Source organism: Mugil cephalus, chromosome 1 (genome assembly GCF_022458985.1).
Source record: "Mugil cephalus isolate CIBA_MC_2020 chromosome 1, CIBA_Mcephalus_1.1, whole genome shotgun sequence".
NCBI classification, from domain to species: domain Eukaryota; kingdom Metazoa; phylum Chordata; class Actinopteri; order Mugiliformes; family Mugilidae; genus Mugil; species Mugil cephalus.
The window spans coordinates 29,738,989-29,758,938 of record NC_061770.1 but is presented as its reverse complement, the minus strand read 5'-3'; the positions used below and the strand labels follow the sequence as shown (position 1 = coordinate 29,758,938).

The 19,950-nt window shown below is 40.2% G+C and overlaps 1 protein-coding gene and 1 long non-coding RNA gene across 3 annotated transcripts in view; both read right to left on the bottom strand.

Annotated features, from left to right (window-relative positions):
- The window catches only part of LOC125009866 (low affinity immunoglobulin gamma Fc region receptor II-like), a 30,118-nt gene extending 10,398 nt beyond the window's left edge, over positions 1-19,720 (bottom strand). The window contains exons 1-2 of one of the 2 annotated variants that reach the window (XM_047588115.1): positions 19,548-19,719; positions 19,395-19,451 (exon numbers count right to left, since the gene is read on the bottom strand). In XM_047588115.1, coding sequence (XP_047444071.1) covers positions 19,395-19,451; position 19,548 — 58 coding nt within the window. In that variant the 5' untranslated portion in view covers positions 19,549-19,719. Of the gene's footprint in view, positions 1-19,394 lie in introns of both variants that reach the window. The other variant, XM_047588097.1, reaches the window with a different exon arrangement.
- Positions 8,671-10,758, bottom strand: LOC125010415. The gene is made up of 2 exons (XR_007113065.1): positions 9,803-10,758; positions 8,671-9,689 (listed from the first exon to the last, which is right to left on the bottom strand). It is a non-coding gene; the product is annotated as an uncharacterized LOC125010415 (long non-coding RNA).
- Positions 19,721-19,950: the final 230 nt, after the last annotated feature.

Genomic DNA, 19,950 nt, shown 5'->3' with positions numbered 1-19,950 from the left:
ATTTATTCTTCTGTACAGCACTTTAATACCTTGTGGTTGTTTTAAAGTGTTTTATAAATAAAACAGGATTGGGTTGGATATATTAACAATTACATTGATATACACTGATAACTTTACTCATCTGTGGTAAATCTACTCTTTAGTTCATGCCTGTGTTGTCAGGGAGCTTTGTTCTGTGTGGTTTGTTCCTGTGGTGAATCTGTTAACAGAAGCTAATGTCTCTATTTCCTGGTTCTGATCTAAACATGGACCCACTCATGGTTCACTGACTGTAGGACCATTAATCACTCATAATCACTGTGATTAGTTATCACATTAAATGAACTGTCTTTAGTATTATTTTCTGTTCTTTCATGGTTTAATTTTCATTTGGCACCAACTTTTTGCCTTCCTCATAATTAAACTATTCAGATTTCATTTTAATAAAGTCTCATAGTGAGTAGAGATGATGTGTTGTAGTACTCCCTGCAGCAGCAGAACTGCTATCAGAATAGAATAGAATAGAATAGAATAGAATAGAATAGAATAGAATAGAATAGAATAGAATAGAAAAAATAGAAAAATACTTTATTCATCCTCTGGGGGAAATTCAGGTGTCCAGTAGCTTGTCCACAAACATACACAGACATCAACATAACACACCAACAAAATCACCAGAATCTACAGTGCAAGAAAATATGTAGATATATGTGGAAGTATATAAATGTATTGGCTGTACTAGCAGGTTAATATGAATTAATGTGTGAAAAAAATGATGTACAGTTGATCAGCTGCAGTAGCTGCAGTAATGTGATGTGTATGTGTTGTATTTTCCAGACAGTGATCCAGCTGCAGTCTACTCAGCAGTGAGAACAACACAAGACGTCACTTATGGAGAAATATTCATCAGAGACAAGAAACACAAGTCAAAGACCAGAGGTACAGCTGCTCCTCTTTCTCTGCACCATGTTCACTGATACAGCTTTACTACAGTTCATAGTTTCACTGTCATCATCATCAAAATGCTAACATGCTGATGATCTTCATCATGTTCACTTTCTTTGCTAAATTGATAGCCACTTAGCTCCTTCAGTTCTAAATGACTGCTGGGGAATGTAGTGTTTGGTGGGTGTTTGGTGGTCTCCACCTGAAACTAATATGAGGTCATTAAAGAACCAGACACTAAACTAAATTAGAGGGATTTGTTCAGATTAACCTGGTGTTAAACTCTCTGATGACTAATTAATAGCTAGAAACACCAGACTGAAGGTGTGAATGGGAATGATTATTCTTTACAGATGTAAAGACTGTGTCCTCTGGTCACGATGAGAAAATGTCATGAGGATTGAAAGTCACCAGAATTCTAAAAGATCATTAAAACAACTTTAATTCATCTGTTCAGTTCAAAATTCAGTTTAATATCATCTAAGTTTAACCATTTATTCATCATGTCGATGAAAAACAACACTTCACTGATGCATCTTTGGACACAACCTTTACAGAGCCTCTCAAACTGTCTCTTGATGCTATTATTCATGTAGAACAGTTTAACTCTGCATTTAAAACATGTAAAACCACAGCAGCAACTTCCTCCTGCTCTGAACTGAACTGTAGTCTGATCAGATGGTGTGATAGTGGCACTTCTCCTTTAGCTGCTCTTAGTGTGTTTTGTACCTTGTCATCACATGTGTCCGTTTGTACAAATAGCAGCAAACTGTTTGTGGTCGTCCACTTCTCTGTTTCACAAACGTTTCCACCAGAGGTGTTAAGAAGAGAAAAACTAGAAACCTTTAGAGCCTTCAGTTCATCTCCTCCTAATTAGGGCCACGGGGCAACGCCCGACACATTAGCCCTGAGGCACTATTGTTAGACTACGTGTTTCTTCTTCTTATTATTTTTCAAAACAAGCAGTTTGATTGGGTCGGTGCGCTATTACTTTTCTCTGCAAAACATGAATTCGTATGAATATGAAAAACTGTGAAAAATTTCCCATTGTACTGAATGTCTGAAATAGCCTGAAACTTTTCTCTTTCCACGCTCGTCCCGGCCACAATTCACAAACTAGACACAAGAGTTTTTCCACAGCTGTAGACAAACTTGTTGTGTCTCTCACAATGTGTTCGGCAAAGCAGTGAGACATATAGAATTTAAACTGTGAGCCTCTGTTCATGGTCACATCCCTCTGTTCTCCATTGACTGCAATGCAAAGATTTTCTGAGAGAAGCAGAAGGGACCCCTGTTTTAACTCGCACGTGTATCCAAAATATTTACTCTACAAGGACAAAAACAAAAAGTCTTTGGGAAGATCTTACGACGCCCACGGTCTGCTTGTTTTTCTGATAGAAGCTACCGTTTTGACGCAGTAAGTCCAAATGTGAGACCAGCGCAGAGGGAGAAAATCAGCCTTTACCCTCTGTCCCGGCTCCGCGCAATTCTGTCGTCATTGACAACCACCTTGAGTTGACATGGCAACCCTTGAGCTGTAGGCCTGGGCCACAGCTGTCACTCTCTCTCTCACTCATACAAACCCACTACTCTCTCAGACTGGTTGCTATGGCAACATAATGCTGAGTCACCCAAACCGCTAACTGTGCTAAGTGTAGGCTAAGCGTGTTAAATGTAGGCTAAGTGTGTTAAATGTAAGCTAACTTTGCTAACTGAAGCCAACTGTGCTAACCGTATGCTAACTGTGCTAAATGTGGGTTAAGTGTGCTAACTGTGCTGAATGTAGGCTAAATGTGCTAAATTTAGGCTAACTGCAACATGTGGGATAACTGTGATAATATGGGTTAACTGTGCTAATTGTGCTAGATGCAGGCTAACTGTGCTAACCGTATGCTAACTGTGTTAAATGTGGGCTAAGTGTGCTAAATGTAGGCTAACTGTGCTAAATGTAGGTTAACTGTGCTAATCGTATGCTAACTGTGCTAAATGTGGATTAAGTGTGCTCACTGTACTAAATTTAGGCTAGGTGTGCTAATTCCCATGTTGACAGAGACGGTACCCCCAGCATTAGCCCCCCATAGCCCTTTCAAAATTTCCCAGAGGGAATTTTCTAGTCGTACATAAAATGATTGCTATAGCAGTAGCTCCACCTGCTGCCATGGATTGATGGATAGATAGATAGGTTAATTTATAGTCTTCTTCAGTTTAGTCTAATGTGGATGACGTAATGTAGCTCTCTGCACTGTGAGAGTGAGACAAGGAAGATAGAACAGTAGGTATATGTCTGTGAAGGTTCTCAGTCATCCAGGTCATGGTAATCCAAAAAAAAAGCGTTGAATAAGGTCAGCTGGACTTGTAGAAATTCTACAAGTCCAGCTGACCTTATTCAACGCTTTTTTTGGATAGAACAGTAGGAACAAGAAACATTAAATAAAGTCCCAACACCAGGAACAGAATACAGAAGGTTCATTAATGAAACTCTTACTGTTTTATTTTCCAGAGAGAGATGTGAGAACAGAGAACATCACTTATGGACAAATAGCCACCAGACCAAAAAAGACCAGAGGTACAGCTGCTCTTTACTTTCAACTCTGAATAAGCTAAGCTAAGCTAAGCTAAGCCTCAAAGTGTTGAGTAATTCCTTTAAAGAGATCTAAGTAATAGAGTGGAATGATGTCAGGATGTTCAAACTGGAGAAGGTTTTACCTAATACAGAATTCTGTCTTGTTTTATCAGAACATTTACATCAATGTAAATGTTCTGTGTATGTGTAATACCACCAAAGGACACAAGGTGTTGCTTCTGATAGAGTTATTAAAAATGATTTTCTACAAGAGTTACAGCATGTTTGAGGTGTCCTTGGCTTGATTGACATGTCACTCCTAAAACCTGAGGCTTCTGTCCCAGTGGTGGACATCACTGTGGCGACGCCATCTTTGTTTCCTCGTGGTGACATGTGTTCAGTTTGTCATCTTCCAGACTGGAGTCTCTGGCTGCTTCAAGAACCAGAACCAGATCAGTACATGATCAACCAGCTAATTATTTCAGCTCAGTGACTTACAGGTTGTGTCTTGTTTCTTGAACTGTTCAAAACACAGTAAGTGTGTTTAGGGAATAATCAGGATTGTAAAACCCGTCATCTAACATCAGTGTTTGATTTAGTTTGACCTGTGTGTGTTTAGGTTCAGCGGTTCCACCACAACCAGAAGTCGTCTACTCTTCACTGAAGTAGTCCACCCGTCCCCCCACTGATGTCCAGCTGCTGGACTCTGACTGGTCCCCTCAGTCCCTCAGACCATAGAAGGCCTGTGGAAAAAGATTTTTATCTGTTTCAGGTCTTTCTAAAATTTGACTCTCTAAATGTGGTTGAAAGTATGAAAGTCATATCTTCCTGACACATTTGTAAACCAGAATGTTTGAATCTCCCACCCACTGCATATTACTGAACGAACTCCTTCTGTGTTCTATCTACAGAGGAGATTAACGGCTTTTCAATGGAGGTGTTTCCTGGTAGTCAGGAGGATAGAACTTTTCTTAATGTCTGAGAAGCTGTTTATTTTGCATTGCTGTCACTGCTTCCTGTTTATCTGTAGTCATTTGCTGTTTCAGCTTTTTGTTTGTTTGTTTTAAACCCTCATACCTGATTTTAAAATTGTTAGGTTGTTACCATTAAGGGACAAAACATATTTTTTTTCCATAAATGTTTTAATCCACTTCAGTACTAATCATAAAAAAACTAAAGTGTGAAGGATTCTTTCACTTTTAACCCTTTATATGCCAGTGTTTGTGATGGCATCACAATTTTTTTTGAAAAAACAAAAACAAAACACATAAATTTTAATATCTGCAGTAATCTAAATGCAAAGTGGATTTTTTGGGAGGCATTATTAGAACTTTGTACATTTCAATGATTAGTAGCAAAATTGATTTTGATGGATTTATTTTTTTTTATTTTTTTATTTATTTATTTTTGTGGTGCCCAACGGAACAAATGTTCCATTGTTACCATTAAGGGACAAATGAATCCTCTTCAAAATCACCCTAAAAATAGCACATGTTATTATTTATTTCTGCAAAGCTTCAAGTCAGTGAGAAAACAGTTTCAGATTCTTCAACATAAAATCAGAGAGACTTTACCGCTGTCATCAGTGTGAGAATGAATTCAAAATGCCTCTTTAATATGAAATCTATCAGAGAGACTTTACAGCTGTCAATAGCTGCTCCACAGTTTAAGAGCTGTCATGGGTTTAAAGGCTGTGGAGGTTCTCAGTCTTCCAGGTCATAATAATCCAAAATACCCACAGAGGTTTCCTGTTTAAGACTCAACTTCCCACTAGTTCACCAGAACTGAAGAAGCAACTCAGATGAGTGGTGAAATGTCTTCAAGAAATTCTACAAGTCTAATGAATGTGGAGTTTTTGGAGAAAAGATACCACATATAAGGAGAGTGTTGGAAGAGTGTCAGAGCTGAGCAGCAGGATTCTACAATTGTTACCTGAAACTCTGTCAGATTCAGCAAGAGTTTTTGACATTGTTCTTTCATGCAATAAACCTTTTTTTTTTTTAAATGCAAGAGAAAGAAAATCTATCTCTGATTCGTGTATGTCCTACGGTTTGGACTCCAGGCCCTTCCGAGCGAGGAGTGCGACCAACATCCCGCCCATCCGCTCCCATGTTAAATAAAGGTCAGATTTAGGGTGAAAAACAGCAACGCGAGGTGTTCTCTCTCTCGTCACAGCGGCCACAGTTTTCTCTGTACATGCGTGGACTCGTTGGGGAGTTATGAACATTTGTTTGGAGGCCAAATCCTAGGGTACAGAGATAGCTACTCCCCACTTACATAAGCACTAAAGTTCTTATATAAACTGTGAGAGAGCAGGGGAGGGGCCGTAACCATGGTTACAAAACCCACACGCACGGAGGAGGAGGGAGGAGCTTATAGTGACAGCATCATATAGGGAGGAGGGGCTAATTAACAGCAGGTGTGTACCTGCTCATCATGTTTGCTGCAGTACCTAAGGAGGGAGACTTTTACTGTAGTACTGGACTCCAGATTAATGAAGTAACTGAGTACTTTTACCCAAGTACTGGCCTCCACCATTAATAAAGTCACTGAATACTTTTACTCTAGTACTGGACTCCACCTGTAATAAGTAACTGAGGACTTTTACTCTAGTACTGGACTCCACCATTAATGAAGTAACTGAGTACTTTTACTCTAGTACTGGACTCCACCATTAATAAAGTAACTGAGCACTTTTACTCTAGTACTGGACTCCACCATTAATAAAGTAACTGAGTACTTTTACTCTAGTACTAGACTCCACCTGTAATAAGTAACTGAGTACTTTTACTCTAGTACTAGACTCCACCTGTAATGAAGTAACTGAGTACTTTTACTCTAGTATTAGCCTCCACCTGTAATAAGTAACTGAGTACTTTTACTCTAGTACTAGACTCCACCTATAATAAAGTAACTGAGTACTTTTACTCTAGTACTAGACTCCACCTGTAATGAAGTAACTGAGTACTTTTACTCTAGTACTGGACTCCACCATTAATAAAGTAACTGAGTACTTTTACTCGAGTACCGGACTCCACCATTAATAAAGTAACTGAGTACTTTTACTCTAGTACTAGACTCCACCTATAATAAAATAACTGAGTACTTTTACTCTAGTATTAGCCTCCACCCGTAATGAAGTAACTGAGTACTTTTACTCTACTACTGGACTGCACTGTTAATAAAGTAAATGAGTACTTTTACTCTAGTACTAGACTCCATCCGTTATCAAGTAACTGAGTACTTTTACTCTAGTAAAGGACTGCACTGTCAATAAAGTAACTGAGTACTTTTACTCTAGTACTGGCGTCCACCATTAATAAAGTAACTGAATACTTTTTACTCTAGTACTAGACTCCACCCGTAATGAAGTAATTGAGTACTTTTACTCTAGTAAAGGACTGCACTGTTAATAAAGTAACTGAGTACTTTCACTCTAGTACTGGACTCCAGATTAATAAAGTAACTGAATACTTTCACTCTAGTACTGGACTCCACCATTAATAAAGTAACTGAGTACTTTTACTCTAGTACTGGACTCCACATTAATAAAGTAACTGAGTACATTCACTCTACTACTGCCGTAACCATGGTTACAAAACCCACACGCACGGAGGAGGAGGGAGGAGCTTATGGTGACAGCATCATATAGGGAGGAGGGGCTAATTAACAGCAGGTGTGTACCTGCTCATCATGTTTGCTGCAGTACTTAAGGAGGAGGCTTTCATTAACACAACAGCTGTGTACCTGCTGACCATCATAATGGAACACTAAGTCACCCACACCGCCATATCATTATGACCACCTTAGACATGGACAGAGAAGGAGAAGGAGACCAAATCTCACAACACAGACACTCCACTGTAGCGAATGACCACCTGCTCCTTCCACACACCCAACTGAGCAGCCAACACTGACCCCACATTCAAATATGTCTGCCAAAACATTATGACCACTGAAGCCATTACAGCAGTTCAGTGGGGCGGGGATGCTGGATTTCAGACGACCTGCCACAACATCATGACCACCTCAGATGTTTGCAATAGGAATTCGGCACAAGCAGCATTGCCTCGTTCAAAATGTCCCCTTGGGAATTTTCTAGTTATTATTTTTTTTTTTTCATCTTCCTTCCTTTTTTCGTCCCTTAACTCCTCTTAGCTGTTGTGCGGCTCGATCCTGATCGGTGTGCTATTACTTTTCTTTCCGAAATATGAATTTTTCACGACGTAAGTCGCAAAAAACTGCGAGAAATTCAGTTGTCTCTGCTGTTAATACAGCTGATCCCTGTGTCTCACACATTTATGTTACAACAACACACACCAACACACATCACACAGGTAACTTTGTGATTACAGATACACAAACACATGCACACACATACACACAGGAAACTTTATGTTTTTACAAATACACTCAGGTAGAGAAGTGGGATGTACAAACATGTGCACAAAAGTGCACATTACTCTCTCACACACAGGCTAACTGTAAGCTAACTGTGCTAACCATAAGCTAACCGTGCTAACCATAAGCTAACTCTGCTAAATGTAGGCAAAGTGTGCTAATTCCCATGTTGACAGACATGGTACCCCCGGCATTAGCTCCCGTAGCCCCTTCAAGATTTCCCAGAGGGAATTTTCTAGCTAACTCTACTAGTGTATGTCTAGTTTAACACCGAGAATAAAACTCTTCTCAATTTGCTGTGTACATGATGACATGGCAACAAAACATTCAGAAAAAATAATTTATCTGTGCTTGACCCTATGAAACACTATGTGAAAAAAATAAAATTAAGCACGAGGTGGTTGAAGAGAAGGAACATAAACCACTTATACCACATTCACACTGAAACGTAAGTGTTGTCGACACATTTTCTGACCAGGATGGACCCGCCTTGGTGTGGTTCCAGACTGCCAGCAGTTGTGGGTCTGACCTTCCTCTGTTTTCTTCCTCCCTCTCATACATCATCCCGTTGACATCATCATCACACATTTACACTGTGAGGTAAACAATGGACAGCATGGACGTCAGTGAGGTGAATGAGAGATCAACAACCGCACTGGTCTTATGGGACTGGACCAAACCTTTGTTCTGTTTCAGATCTGAGTGAACAGCTTTCACAGCCCTGTATCAAGTATCTGACAAACACACAATGGATAGACACAAATGGAGGACTCATAACAATAGTATTTTCCAAAAACAGTGTCTTTACTCAGAAAGCAGGAGGTTCAGTACATGGAATTCAGGTGGAGAAGGCAGACTGAGCAAAAAGGAGCAAGGCAGAGGAAAAAGACAAAAAACACAAAGACAATCTGAATGAAAGAGCTGGAACACTTGAAAAAAGACAAACTGGCACAGACAGCAGAGAGCACATGGACTAAAGACTTGGAGAGGGGAAAAAATGAGACACAGGTGCAACAGTTTAGGGCGGGGCAGGTAATCACACAGGAGGGAAACTTGACAGGAAGTGATCTGTAACGAGAGGAGAGTCAGACAAAATTAAATAGGAAACGCTGACCAGAAATGACAAAACAAACATCAGGAGACATGACACCCTAAAACATTCTAAAAAGATTTTACTGTTAACTTTTAAAGCTTGAGTCCAGCCTAATTTCTAACATTGAGCTGTTCCTAATTCTGAGCCAAGATCAAAAGTAGACTAGAGAGCTTTTACTGTCAGGGCTCCTCAGCTACTTTATGGAGCTCCCTTGTAACAATTCACCTTTTCGAGTTGAAGTTACTTACACACAAGAGAGATCTTTTCAGGCTTATTATTCCCCTTTAAGTGAAATGAAAATTATACAGAAAGTCTAACCCACACTTTGTCCTTAAACCCATAGAAAAAAACACACAAAAATCCGTCTTGGATATATGGGGTCCCTCATTTAATTAACAGAAATAAGCCCTCGTTTTATATTACGTATATCCAGGAAAAAATACCATTTAATGAAGAAACTTACATATTACTGTGTGTGAACAAATGGATGGGTCAAACAGCAGGACAGAATTTCCCCTCGGGGATCAATATAGTACATCCAAAAAAAAAAAAAAGTCTTTTAAATTATATTAATATAATTATATATATATATCTATATCTATCTATCTATCTATCTATCTATCTATATATATATATATACATATATATATATATAATATTATTAGTCCGCTGCTGTCGATGCCATTTAATCCAATCGGCGCCGGTGTCCTGATGAAAAATAAACAATAAGTTTGTTCCAAAAAACAACACAGAGACAAACTACAGCATTTCATCCATTTCCACACAGCTTCATCAATACTAACTCCACAGTCTGAGCTTACCAGAGACAGTGAGGTTGATGCTGTTACTGGTTGCTCCCTCTCTGGACTCACACCAGTAAACTCCACTGTCTGATGGGTGGATGTAGCTGATGTCACAGGAAGAACCAGCTGGTTTTCCCCACCCAGCTCCACACTGAGTCCTCTGTCCTGTGGTGGTGTTTCTCACCAAGTTGAGACTAACCAGACAGTGATAGTGGTAAAGTTAGCTGGGTACAACTTCACTGCCCTACTGCAGGCTGCTGTGTCCTGGTACCTCTGGAACCTTGTTAAAACCTTTTTTGTGTTTGTTTCTGTTTGTATGAGTTTGTTCTAGCAGAAACTCTACTATGACCCTGAGAACAATCTTGTGTGGAGACTAGAGACAGTTCAACACCTGCTGTAGGAGCTACAGGACTCATCCTCTCTCATTTTAATTGATGTTTGGGAACAAAGTATCTGGAAAGTTTGATGTAAAGTGGCGTCTAATGTTTTGTAACAATTGTATGATTTAAATGTATTTGTGTTTTATATTTGAAATTATTTTTAAGCTTAACATGGTCTCGTTATTTTATCATAGTTTATTTTACATATAATGTGTAACCGTAACAAATATTTACACCATACAGTGTAAATATGGAGTAAACACCTGTAGTAGTTAACAACTGACACTAAGAGTGAGTTGATATCAAACACTATAAACTAGTGTTGAGAAAGACTGACACTGGTTAATGTTGAGATGTGTTAAATTTTAACTATAAGAGTCAACAATAACACTGTGGGAATGTTAACATACAACACTTCAAAAAGAGTCAAATTAACACCCTTTGGTGTGGATCGATGGAGACACACCTCTCCCTGTGTCCCTGTTACATTCTGATCGATGGCCTGACAGACTGTCATTATAGAAACTTCAGCTCAAAAACAAGTTTTTGCTCTACTCCCATAAAGACTGATCTCTGAAGGGATTTTTTTTCTTCAATCAATCAGAAATCAGTCAAATGTGTTGTTACACGATCGTTAATGGAAGCGCATCTGCGAACGGCAACTGTGTTTATATACAGCTTGTGTAGCGATCTCCCACACTTGATAACAATCATGGTCATCAACAACTGTAACTTTATCTGTAATGTACGCGATGACGTATGAAGGAGTAAAAAACTGGCAGCAGCTACCACAGTGGGAGGTCCAACCCAGCACTTTCAGACCCAGATCGACTCGCCTTTGGTGCGCTTTCATATCAGCAAAAGTCCGATATAAGAGAAAAGGCTTGACATTTTGGAGATGGTTTGTTTTTAAAGCGGCAGCCGACCAGCAGCAAAATGTTACCTGTAAAGAATATCGAAAACCTGTTGCAACTAAAGGCTCGAGCATGACCAATCTCTTCCACCACTTACAACAGGGTAATAAAGTTCAGTATGAGGAGTGTGTCAAAATACGTGCCTGTATGACATCAGCACATGGTTTTAACTTATAACCGACTGTTTGGGTTGGCCTCTGGGAAAAAAAATAATATAATGTGCTATAATGCTTATGTCACCGAAAAAAATATTGTCAACGACACCAAATAATTTTTGATATATATTGAGTATCGCCATTCAACTAAAAAATATCGACATGACTTTTAGTCCATATTGCCCAGAGAGAGTCAACGAGTCAAATTAACATGGACCCATGTAGACACTTTAAAAGTGTTGAGATTAACTCTGATGGTGTTGACTTGGATATGCTGACTTTGCAGATTCTTCATTAAATAACCTCTAGAGTTCCACATGTCACAAACTAACTGCTTTGCTACCAGTAAAGATGAAATCTTTTTACAGTGTATGGACTCAGACAGACAGCCAGGGATTCATCGTTTCCAGCGTAGAGAGTAGGAAGCAGAGAGAAGCAGAGGCTGCAGCTGCATTAGCATTGTAAGAAGATACATCCAGAGCTGAACGTCCACAAACTAAATACCAAATAGAGACTGATGGTTCCTTGGATCAAATTTCTCTCAGATGTGAAAAGAAACTAAATCATTTCAGCTTCTATGAACTTCAGCCTGAGTCTGTGTGTGTTTTTCTCACAGTTCATGAAAGATTTACTCCTCACTGAGTGAATAATGGTAGTTGTAGGATGAAAAAGTAACAGCCACAGTCTAGATTGGAGACAAACAGCAACTCAGACAACACATTGTTGAACATGACGACAGTTTAACAACGACTGTGTGAACAGGAAGCTCAGCTTTCTATGTCTTTATAGCTCAGAGGAAGTTCTGGCTTCAACTGGCTCCAACTAGCATCAACACAGACTGAATGTCCACATAAAAAGTGGTGAAGTGTCCATTTAAGGCAGCTGGTCACTGGACTCACTCTCACACAGTAAAGACACAGAGTTTTGATGGCGTTTCTTGGACAGACTCAGTGAGTATCAGACTGTAACAGAGGAAGTTGACTAACCTTGGTTTGTTGTGCAGCACAGCAGAGAGCCCAGAACTAAAGAGAAACCACACTTTGAGCTTTAATGACTGTTGTGCTGTGGGAAGCAGCAGTGATCATCTCTCAACGTTTAGACACCAACACACATCCAGCAGATCAGACTCACCCAGCAGCCTCTGGACAGATGTTCCCTCCATTCTGCAGCTGACTGAAATGAGATCAGCAGCAGTTTGACCGACACTAAAAGCCTCTTCCTTCTTCTTTCTGTAGCAGCTACATGTCAACGATTTTCTTTGCAGCAGCTAACAGATGCTAACACTTGGGTGTGAGATCTCATGTCAAAATAACTCACATATGAAACCCCATGATCTCATGGTAACGAAACTCTAAGAGAAAAAGTTTTTCTGTAACCAGCTCGGACAGTTGTCCAGATATGAAAGATGAACCAGTGTTGTTGTGGGGCTTCAGAAGGGAGATGATAGTGGTGAATAGTGTTCTAGGGTTTCTGGAGCCAGACTGGATGATGGTGGAGTGCATGGGGTGTTCCAGGGGGCAGAGTGAGTGAAAGAAACTGTTTAGTGGCAGACAGAAGGTAAAAGTATTATGGTAGTGGGGGGGGGGGGGGGTGATCAGAGATGTAGAAGTTTTAGCCAGATATTGGTAACACCTGGAGAATGGAGGAGTAGACCAGGACAAAGACATGATCGTAGTTGTGTGTGGGGAAGTGAATGTGTTGGGGGAAGTTGAAGCAGTCAAGAATCTAAGATAAATTATCATCATATATCCTTGTAAAAACAGAACAAGGTCGTTTGAGAGAAACAACATCAGCCACTGTTGAACTAAAAGACAGAAGAAGAAAAGCAGGAAAGCAGGAATTGTTCCCTCCATTCTGCAGCTGACTGAAATGAGACCAGCTGCAGTTTGACAAGAAACTAAACACCTCTAAACTACATGAGGACATGGCAACAAAACACTAAGAGAAAAGATCCTTATCTCTTTTTGACCCTATGAGACACTACACTATGAAAAAAAAAGTTTTCAGTTTAGATCCTTGAAACAGCAGAATGAGGTGGTTGAAGAGAAGGAACATAAACCACTTATACCACATTCACACTGAAACGTAAGTGTTGTCGACACATTTTCTGACCAGGATGGACCCACCTTTCTTCCTCCCTCTCATACGTCATCATCACACATTTACACTGCAAGGTAAACAATGGACAGCATTGACGTCAGCGAGGTGAATGAGAGATCAACAACCGCACTGGCCTCATGGGAGTTCATCAAAACTTTGTTCTGTTTTCAGATCTGAGTCAACAGAGGCCTGTATCATGAAACAGGATTGTGGACTAAGCGAGGTAACTTAAGCTTCAAGGTATGGAAGCCCACTTCCCCTAGTAAAAGAGAAATAATTGTCATATTAATTCAAAATCATGAGATAAAAAGACAAAATCATGGGATTTGAAAGTTAGAACAAGATTTTAAAAAGTGTAAATATTGAGATTTCTCATAATTTCAAATTTATTATCTCATCATTTTGGCTTCACATGACTTTTCCCCCTTTTACCAAAGCTTTATTGATAGAAATAGGCTTCCATATAGACCTATCAGATTCATTAATAAACAAACAAATCTACCTCCGGCAATTCGACACCAGAGAGTGGCACAATAACCAATAATGTGAGCTGCCACTTTCTGATCTGGTTCAGAAAGCTACCAGAGCAATACATTCTCCTTTTTACATACTAGTATTTTTAAATACTAAACCTAATATACAGCAAGCCCATGCATTACCATTACTGTTAAGTTTGACATGTGTCAAAATGCATGCTAATGTTGACACTTGAGCGTTCATCACTTGGATTACTCTCTCATATTACACTAGCTATTGTGATGATTCAGCTAATCCGGTCCTCTGCTAGCAACAGGCTGGAGATGTAAATCTGTTGCTGTTTTGACACGACTACATATGGTGTCACATATCAGTGTATGTAAATGTATAAAATGTTGCCTGGTGTGTCTTTAAGAACATCATCTGGTTTCGTTGGATGACATTACCTTGGCCTCCAGTTTTTCACTACTAGTAAAAAACCTTGGTGTTATATTTGACCAGGATATGTCCTTTAATTCTCACATAAAGCAGGTGACCAGGACTGCTTTCTTTCACCTTCGTAATATCATCAACATTAGGAGCATCCTTTCTCAGAGTGATGCGGAAAAACAAACTTCACGCATTTGTGTCTTCCAGGCTGGATTATTGTAACTCGTTACTGTCTGGCTCCAAATACTCTTTAAAAAGCCTCCAATTGATTCAAAACTCTGCAGCAAGAGCACTGACAGGAATTAGCAAGAGAGATCATATTACTCCAGTTTTAGCTTCTCTTCATTGGCTCCCTTTAAAATCTAGAGTTGAATTTAAAATCCTCCTCCTTACATACAAGGCCCTGAAAGGCCGAGCTCCATCATATCTGAAAGACCTCATAGAACCATACTGTCCCAACAGATCACTACCATCTCTAAGTGCAGGTCTGCTTGTGGTTCCTAGAGGTTCTAAAAGTAGAATGGGAGGTAGAACCTTCAGCTATCAGGCTCCTCTCCTATGGAACCAGCTCCCAGTTTGGGTTCTGGAGGTAGACACAGTCTCTACGTTTAAGGTCAGGACTGAGACTTTCCTTTTAGACAAAGCTTATAGTTAGAGCTGGACTTAACCATCCCTTAGTGATGCTGCTATAGGCCTAGGCTGCAGGGGGACAATGCACTGAGGACATGTCCTCTCCTCTTTGTCCTCTAATATCTTATCATTTTATTTTCTATCTCTTATAATTCACTAACCACTGTGTCTCCCTCTCTCCCCTCCATCTTCTTGTGAGGGTCTCTGGTCTGGAGCTGAATATCTGACCTGTGGAGTTCTAAGCTACATCTGCTGCCGTGGGCCTCATCAACCAGCCCAGTCTTCATGGTCTGGAGTGCTGTGTATCAGACCTGTGGAGCTCCATAAACTACATCTGTCCCAGTCTTCATGTCCTCCTCCAGGTGTCCACTCCTACCTAGATGAACAATTCACCAACCTGCCCATGATTCCTGTTATACTCACAAACTGTCACAGATCATCAGCTATGTGTTATATTACTAGACCCTACATGTTTCCTTCAGCTTGTTTCTTTCAGCTGTTTCTCCTGTTCTTCTTTTCGCTCTATCTTCTCTGGTTCTACCCGGCTGGTCTTCAGCAGATGGTTCCTCCATATGAGCTGGTTCTGCTCCAGGTTTCTTCCTGATAAAGGGAGTTTTTCCCTCAGGCTGCTCTGGAGGTTGCAGGCTGGTTTTTGTAAACAATCTTGAGACAAGTTGAATTGTTATTGACGCTATATAAATAAAACTGAATTGAATCACAATAGTCTTGCACTGCTCCCCCCACAGATGAAAGTTTGATTAATAATTTATTGTCTACTTATTGTCACAGAAACTACCTGGACAAACAGCCCTGGCACAAAGAGATATTTAAGTTTCTAGTGTGTTTTAGGCACTTCCTACGCAATACACTCTTAGACCATCCATTAATCTAAAGCTTTTCATTCATCACTCGCTTGGATCCTAAAATTTTATAGATTGCTAACGTTAGCTGGTGCTAGCTCAACCCGCTCAGGCCACTGGAAGCTAACCACACAGCAAGGACCACAGAACCCGGCCAAACTTAAAATGGATCCGTGTACATGTGCCTGAACACCTCAGACTCCGTAGTCCGTAATATCCGCTTCGCAAACGCCATCACTCACTGCTTTCCTGGAGCTACTACTCCTGACATCTTGAAGAAATTCCCTGCATTTCTGGATTCATGCCCACCCACAGTTACCAAAATTTGACTTCACAAAAACTGTTTTTATTTCTGGCCCAATACCTACACTTTAACCTGTTCTGGGAACGTTCCACCTTGTATGCAAGAGATGGTCTTCATTTAAACACGCTAGGAATCCACATGCTCGCTGCCAGCCCGCAAGTGACTATCTTCACTCACCTGCCAGTCTGATTGCTCTTCCTCCCCCATGCCCAAAACAAGCCCTGCTACACCTGTGTCTCACGCCATCTCCCCCTTGTGGCTAGATCCCGCTACTACTCACCTCGCTCTGTTCCTATTCTTGTCACCAACAGACACCACCACTATAGAACCAGCAGAGGTGTCATCTCTAAAAACTTAATCTTGCTTCAACCAATCAACTTAGAGTTGCCTTTCTTGATGTGAGGTCTTTTTCTTTATCAAACAAATCATTCATTTGTCAAGACATTATGCCCTCTCAGAATACCACTCCTTTTGCTACCTCCCCCTTCAGGCCCCAGGTGTCATTACACCCCCCTGCCACTGGTTTCCCTATAGAGACCATTGTGACAGTTAGACCCCTCAGCACTCATGTCACTTTCAATGCTGTAAATTATAACAACCTCTCCCACATAACACTCAGTGTTCCTGCCACACCTTCTCCCTCCTTGTTTAACCTGGCCCTCCTAAATGTGAGGTCTCTCTCAAACAAGGCCTTCATTCTGAATGACCTCATCTAATCCTTCCACCTGGATTTCTTATCTTTAGTAGAAACATGATTGCAACCCAAATACTTCTCCAATTTAATTTCCAATATTACCCATAATTCAAAGATCTTATTTAACACCATAAACTCATTTGTTCTCCTCCAAACACCACCCTTGACGTATCCCCTGCCAAATGTATGGAATCCTCCACATTTTTCATCAGCGAAGTGGAAGCCATCAGAAACAATTTGCATCCCTCCTCCCATTATACTGCCGCTCCCAAGGTCTGCTCATCCAAAATGAACTCTTTTGCTCCTATCTCCCTACCCACCCTAACACAGATTGTCTTCAGCATGAAACCAGCAGCCTGCCCTCTTGTTATTATCCCCACTGATCCTGCTCCTCTCCACTGACTCCGGTAACTGTGCCATTCTCATTCTTCTCCACCTCGGCGCTGCATTCAACACAGTGGACCCACAAACCATCACAGTCCTTCTCCAACATACACGCGAATTAAATGGCACAGCACGAACCTGTCAAATCCAATACCTCAACAATGGCATATCTACTCCAATAGATCATTCTCCATAAACTTCAGCACACACTCCACAATACATGAAACCCCTTGGTCTGCTGACCATGGGCTTACTTCTTTACCGTAGCTTTTAAGTTATCTTGATCTTTGTTCTATTGCTGGATTTGCTGTTGGTTGCTGTTTTTGTTTTTTCACTTAGTATTTGTACAGCACTTTGGTCAACCTTGGTTGTTTTTAAATGTGCTTTATAAATAAATTTGATTGACTGATAAACTATATGATTGCAGAGCCACTTTGTTGGTTTACTATGGATGTCAGCCCAGATGTTCAGTATAACAGGTCTGCGGGCCTAGAACCGAAGGTCCCTGGTGTCTGGAATGCTAGGCCTTGAGGATAACATAAGGAGACCCATTCTTAAGTAAAAGTCATGTCATGCCCCTTATTATGAAGCACATTTGACGGGGAAGCTCCATCCTTTAACATGGATGGAGGTCTTACCACCATCTTCAGAATGAAGGTTATAATCACCTGACTGTCAACCATCAGGAATATTTTGATAGCCCCATTACAGGTGCACACACACAGAACTTTGAGCATCTTCGGGGTGTTGCAAGTCAACTATATGGAGACTAAGAGGGAACAGCACACAAAATATGTTGAAAGATTAGATGTAATTGAGTGAATCTACTGGTGTGGAAGCCATCACAGAGATTGACCACTAGGAGTGAGAAATGTATGAGTACTGTACTATAATGTTCATATGCGAGTTGATACAATTTTGCTCTTAATTGTAATGTAAATACACATGTGTAATTTTGCTACCTATTCATTTCAGTAGACTCACTATATGTTGTTGTATTTATAAAATCTGAATAGGAGGCAGTTTTTGTGTTAGTGGTTTGTGCGCGTATGCAAGGGAGGCAGTGTATAGCATGAACAGATCATTTCATTGTTGATAAAGAACATCCTCCTTTGAGTGATGTTTTCTTGCATGAAATGCAAGGTCGTACAAGGTCTCATGCAAGACTTCTATCAACTACAGTCCATCTATAGTTTATCCATCTAATAAAGCATAAAAAAACAACAATTTTATTTACTTCAGCCTGGAAGTAGCAAACCAGATCAGATCAGAGACTCGTCATGTTAATGGAAAACAGTTATCTTTTCTTTGTTTTTTAATTTTTATCTTTTATCTGACTCAGAGTAACCTTAGGACTGAACACTGCACTCTTGTGGAGGCACAGGTTTAAAGGTCGGGGCCTCTTCTACTGTCAGTCTCACTGTTGGAGAACAGACAAGAAAGCAGGGTTATATTTGAACTTTTCTCTCTCTTTTTGTTATGTTGATGAATGAGTGAAGAACCTTGGCTTCATAGCAAGGCCATGAATCTTGATGGTTAGGATGAAAAACTAAGTTAAATTATTTGAACAATCTTTCCTCTACTACCTCTTTATCAGACAGGGTTTTCCCATTGTTTCATAAAGTGTTACCTCAAAGCTTTTGCAATCTTGAGAAATTTCTATGATTTAAAAAAAAAAAAAATACTGTGCATTTTAAGTCCTATGAGTAGACAAAGAAGAACCCAATCAATTGCTGGACCAATGGATTCTGAATTCTAGCAGTGAACTCTGTTGTTATCACATGTGTCTATGAGCTGAATGTGAAGAGAAACTGGGTCGTGCAGTAAGCAAATAAAGAAGAACAAGATGAATGTTAAGGAATGACCAAGTCAAAGTCCTGATCTTAATCCAGTAGAAATGTTGTGGAAGGACCTGAAGCATCAGTTGATGAGAGGAAACCACCAACATCTCAGAACTGAACTGGTTCTGTTCTGAGGAATGGGATCAAATTCCTCCAAGCTGCTGTAGACACTGATCAGCTGTTACCACAAACATTTAATTACAAGGAGATCACAGCACAGACTGGAGATAAGGCTTCACCGACTTTTACACCTCACACGTATAAATGATTAATCTTGAATAAGTAAGTGCACAAATATAATTTGTGCGTTTGTTTGGATTCTCTTTGTCTACTTTCTACATCTCATTTTTTGTAGACAATTTTGAAGGGCGATAATAGTTTTAAGCTGATCACATTTCTGGATATAAGTCTATAATAGAGTAATTCTATTGATATTACTTACCTTGGTTCCTCCAGCTCAGGTACCTGGAAGTCTTCCAGCCAGCTTGCATCTCTTTCACTGTAGGAGACAAAGGCAGTTTTTCTTGGCCTTGAGCCATGCCCAAGTCATCTTTAGGTACCAAAAAGTGTGGAGGCGCCAAAACAAGACACTCACTAGAACTCCTACGACCAGCGCCAATCCACAGCTCACGGACACAAACAAGATCCTCTGCTGTCTATCCTTCCACATATTTTCTGTCCTTTGTTCTCCCCCTCTATTCACTGAGGTGTAGCACTGCCACACAAGGTCACTACACTCAATAAAGATCAACAGGATAGTTCCCAGGGAGGCTGATGATGGTCACACTCACGCACTGAAGTGATAAAACTTTCAGCTGCAAGAATATAACTGCATCAACCTCATATAATGTTGACAACCTGTGGTGTTCAACTATGTAGACAAATGCAGACAAAAAAACAAACAAAAAACAAACAAAAAAACACGTACGTAAAGACGTAGCTGTCCTCTCAATCTGTTAGTTGCACACCTCCACTTCCTTTAAGTCTCCAGTGGAGGG